Source organism: Henckelia pumila, chromosome 1 (assembly GCF_033568475.1).
Source record: "Henckelia pumila isolate YLH828 chromosome 1, ASM3356847v2, whole genome shotgun sequence".
Classification (NCBI taxonomy): domain Eukaryota; kingdom Viridiplantae; phylum Streptophyta; class Magnoliopsida; order Lamiales; family Gesneriaceae; genus Henckelia; species Henckelia pumila.
In genome coordinates, this window is record NC_133120.1 from 37,534,178 (window position 1) to 37,538,778 (window position 4,601).

Consider the following 4,601-nt stretch of genomic DNA (forward strand, 5'->3'; position numbering starts at 1 on the left):
CGATTTTGCTGGTTTTAAAGGTATAGGATGCAATGAGGCGTGTAGAACATTTCCCATCCTTAACTCGTCGTTTTTAGACCATTTTTAGGCCAAGATCGGAGATGGACCTCTCGCTGGTGCTGCCACTATTTTTCTCCAATCTACGGCACGTCGGAGCTCCGTTCCGGTCGTGGCTTAGGTGGTTGAGATCTTCTCGTCGAGCTCTACAAGACTACAAAATTTCGTAAATTTTTTAGAAGTTTTGTTCACTGCCTCCGCGCTGCCGCCGTCTTCCCCGATTTTCCTATGACCGTCGATGTGTTCACCATTTTTGATCAGGTCAACGTGATAGATCAAAATATCCAAGTTTTGAGTCGAGATTCTAAATCGTGTAGTGTTGAGATTGCAATAAAGTTTGCGATTTATCTGTCAAAGTTTGACTAGGTTTCACTTTTGACCATTATGTGATTTCGGGCAGATCGAAAACCAGTTGAGGATTTTTAGAGGCAGAAATCAGAATTATAGGGATTTGAGCTTTCCAAAATTAGAAATTTATAAGATTCTCGAGTCACGTTCACCGAAACCAGATTCATTTTTTGTGCGTTAGAAACACAAAGGCACGTTTTTAATCATTTTTTGCTCACCATTTAAGTCATATTACACTGATTTATGCATAAAATATTTTATGTTGCATATGTATGTGGTTTTAGAATGAAAATCTTCATGTTCATGCAAAGTTATTCACGTATTCACCCCCCTCTACACACGATATTGATCCCCAACAAGTGGTATCAGAGAGGGTTTTTCTATTTAGGTACTGATATTCATCATGACTTCTTTAAATAAAATTCTTATGTTCTCTAAAGAAGATTATGATGACTGGAAAATTTGTATGCAGGCACATCTTTCTGCTCGAGATGATGACATGTGGTACGTTATCACTAACGGACCCATGAAGATTCTCAAAGTTAACAATGTTGTAGCCATAACAGTAGGAGAACCAGAGATGGTCGAGAAACCCAGAATGGAGTAGACTAATGAGGATAAGAAGAAAGAAAATCTTGATAACGTGGCCAAAGATATACTGTACAAGACGCTGGACAAAAATATGTTTAGAAAAATCAAGGCGCTCTCAACCGCCAAAGAAATTTGGGAGAAACTCACTAAACTGTGCGAAGGGAACGACCAAACCAAAGAAAACGAACTCACTGTAGCAATACAGATGTTTGACAACGTCAAGATGAAACCAGGAGAAACAATGACTGAGTTTGACGAAAGATTCAGCAATATTATTTGTGAATTAATTGCTCTTGGAAAGATATACACTAATCGTGAAATTTCTTTGAAGGTTATGCGAGCACTACCCAGAGAATAGGATGTCAAGACCATAGCCATGAGGGAATCAAAATATCTGAACAAGATAGAGCTTCATGATCTATTTGCAGATCTCAAAGCATATGAGTTTGAACTTGGAATCCGAACAGAGGAAGAACCATCAGCTTCAAACCCCACCAAGGCACTAACGACAACTATCCTATCTCAATTGATCGAGGATACAACAAGGAAGACAGCTGAACAAATGAGTGGAGAAGCTATGTCTCTCTTTATCAAAAGGTTTGGGAAATTTATGTGTAATAATAAAAAGTTTAAACCTTACTACAAACAAGACCATATAGAGGATGGTCCTGCATGCTTTAACTATGGCAAGCAAGGCCATTTTATTGCAGATTGTACTAAACCTGAGAATGAAGAAAGAAAGCTGCACTATGAGAAGAAGAAAGGCAAAGAAGGAAGAAGAACATATCGAAAGAAGGAGCAAAAGGTACTAGTTGCAGACGAAGGGAAAATCAAATGGGCTGAAATAGACTCTAACTCAACCGATACAGATAGCTCATCCGAGGAAAGCGAGGAAGAGCAAGTTCAATGTCTCATGGCTAACTCCATACATGAAGAAGACGACATTGAGGTACTTGACTTCAACTCATCTGACTTTACACAAGAGGAACTCATTCAGGCACTGAATGAGATGGTCGCTGAGTATAAGAAGCTTTCTATATCATTCGAGGAAGCAAAAACAGAAAAATCATGTCTCATTGATAAATCAAGGGAATCTAGCTGTTTACAACAAAAAGAACTTGATGGTCTAAAGACTAAGCTAAATCTGTTAGCTACTGAGAATGATAATATGAAACGAGTATTCCAAACTACTTTTTTTGAAAATCAAAAGTTGCTTAAAACAATAAATGCTTGGAATAAGGCTTCTGTCTCTTTGGATAAGATACATGAGAACCAGAAACAAGCAGGTGATAAAACCGGTCTTGGATATGGATCAAATGAATGTAATGGCTCAAAAGAAAATACTCAATTGTACTCTAGTGGGAACAATACCAATGTGATGAGATTTGTTCGATCTAGTACGATATATGAACACGCTGAACCAGATATAGATGTCAAACAACCAACTCGCTATGAAAAAGGTAAGCATGAAGGACTAGGATATGTGAAACCTAAGATTCCAAGGAAAGAAGAGACATGGAATAAACCAAGATTGAATGAAAAAAAAATGGGGAAACAAACTAAGTTCAAACAATCAAGGTTTGAACCAAGTCAACTCAAGTACAGGAATCATCGGGTGACACATAACCAACACTTAAGCCTATTCAAAAATGATATAGACTGAATAACACAGATCAGAAGTTCAAACAGTACACTGTAAAGCCTAGATCACACACAAATTCACATCGTGTACCTCGACCGACTCACTTTGAAAACACTCACACGGGTAAAACCGTTAGAATAATTCAGGTGTGGGTTCCAAAAGGTCTAATCCAATTCGGACCCAAATAGATAAGGGTACCATGGTTGTACATTCTTCTTACAGGTACTATCAGTAAAATCAGTTGAGAAGAATAGTGCAACAGAAAGGTCAACGTGGTATCTTGATAGCGGATTCTCTAGACACATAACTGGAAATAAAGATTTACTATCCGAAATCATACAATACAAAGGGCCTAAGATTATTTCTGGCAATAACGCGAAGGGTAAGACCGTGGGTAAGGGTAAGATTACTCATGGTAACTTTATCATTAATGACGTATTGCTCGTTGATAACTTATGTTATAATCTGATCAACATCAGTCAACTATGTGACAATGGTTATATTGTTGAATTTCTTAAACATTCTTGCTTGATAAAATCTAGCAACTGCGATATTATGCTAACCGGACTAAGAGAACAAAAGACGTATAGGCTGAATTGGCAAAGTGAACAACCGATAGTTCCTACATGTTTTGTTGCTCAGAATGATAAGAAGTGGTTATGGAATAAACGTCTCAACCATTTAAATTTCAAGTCCATTAAGCATCTGAGTAAACATGACTTTGTTCTTGGCTTGCCCAAAGGTGATTTTAAAATAGATAGAGTTTGTTCCGCTTGACAGCAGGGAAAACAGGTGAGAGCCACTTTTAAAAACAAAGGATGCTCATCTTCTTCCAAATGCTTGGATCTGTTACATATGGATCTGTTTGGTCCTATACCGATCAGGAGCTTAGGGGGAATGAGATATACCTTAGTGATTGTGGATGATTACTCTCGGTTTACTTGGGTAATTTTCTTATCATCCAAAGATCAAACTGCTACTCACCTGATAAAAATTTTCAAACGTATGAAAAATGAGAAACATACTGGGATAGACAGGGCATCAAGCATGAGTTATCTGCTGCTCAGACCCCACAAAAAAACAGGGCTGCTGAACGAAGAAATCGAACTCTTAAGGAGGCAGCTAGAACAATGATTGCTGATTCCAATGTATCTCAAAGACTCTGGGCAGAAGCAATTAACACAGCATGTTACACTCAAAACAGATCTATGATTAACATAGAGACACAACAAAACACCATATGAGATCTGGAATGGCACAAAACCTGATGTCTCGTATTTTAAAGTATTTGGTTGTGTTTGTTATATTCATGATAATTGAAAACATCGCCTGACAGCTTTTGATGCAAAAGCAGATGAAGTCATATTTGTTGGATTTTCCTCAGTCAGCCGAGCTTACAGAGTGTTCAACAAAAGATCACTGACTATAGAGGAATCCATTCATGTTATTTTTGATGAAACTACTCTATGTGCAGGAATGTCTCAAACTAACATTCAAGATTTAGCCAGCAGGCTTAAATCAACCGTTCTACAGGATGAAAGTGATAGTGATGACCCTCCTGACACAAGAGATGAGCAAGCAGAAGAGATTATTCAACCCAATGAAGGAGGAGTAGATCACATCAATGTCGAATAGATAATCGAAGAGGGTGCTATTGAACCTAACAACGCAATCAGGGATGAGGACTACACTCAAACAGGCGCAAATCCTTTCGGACCAAATCTTTGGTGGAGTAAAAATCACCCACCTGATTTGGTCATTGGTAACCCTACTGCACCTATTTGTCCACGTAATCAACTGATTGATGAGCTATTACATGCAACTTTCATTTCACAGCTAGAGCCCAAACACATAGATGAAGCATTACAAGATGCTAGCTGAATTGAAGCAATGCAAGAAGAACTAAATCAGTTCACTAGAAACAAAGTGTGGAATCTAGTCCCTCGACCGAAAAATCAAAACA

The 4,601-nt window shown here is 38.1% G+C and overlaps 1 protein-coding gene across 1 annotated transcript; it reads left to right on the forward strand.

Annotated features, from left to right (window-relative positions):
- Positions 1–1,372: 1,372 nt before the first annotated feature.
- On the forward strand, positions 1,373–4,273 carry LOC140861248 (uncharacterized). Its single transcript, XM_073264245.1, has 3 exons — positions 1,373–2,611; positions 2,861–3,053; positions 3,975–4,273. Exons 1-3 carry the CDS (start codon positions 1,373–1,375, stop codon positions 4,271–4,273), a joined length of 1,731 nt encoding a protein of 576 aa, XP_073120346.1.
- The last annotated feature ends 328 nt before the right edge of the window (positions 4,274–4,601 follow it).

Bases quoted from the DNA above. Each gene is read 5' to 3' on its own strand.
- LOC140861248 (XM_073264245.1), top strand. From the start codon at position 1,373: ATGAGGGAATCAAAATATCTGAACAAGATAGAGCTTCATGATCTATTT. The intron at 2,612-2,860 runs GTGACACATAAC...TTCTTCTTACAG, and splicing joins TCAAGTACAGGAATCATCGG to GTACTATCAGTAAAATCAGT. The intron at 3,054-3,974 runs GTAACTTTATCA...ATCGCCTGACAG, and splicing joins TAAGGGTAAGATTACTCATG to CTTTTGATGCAAAAGCAGAT.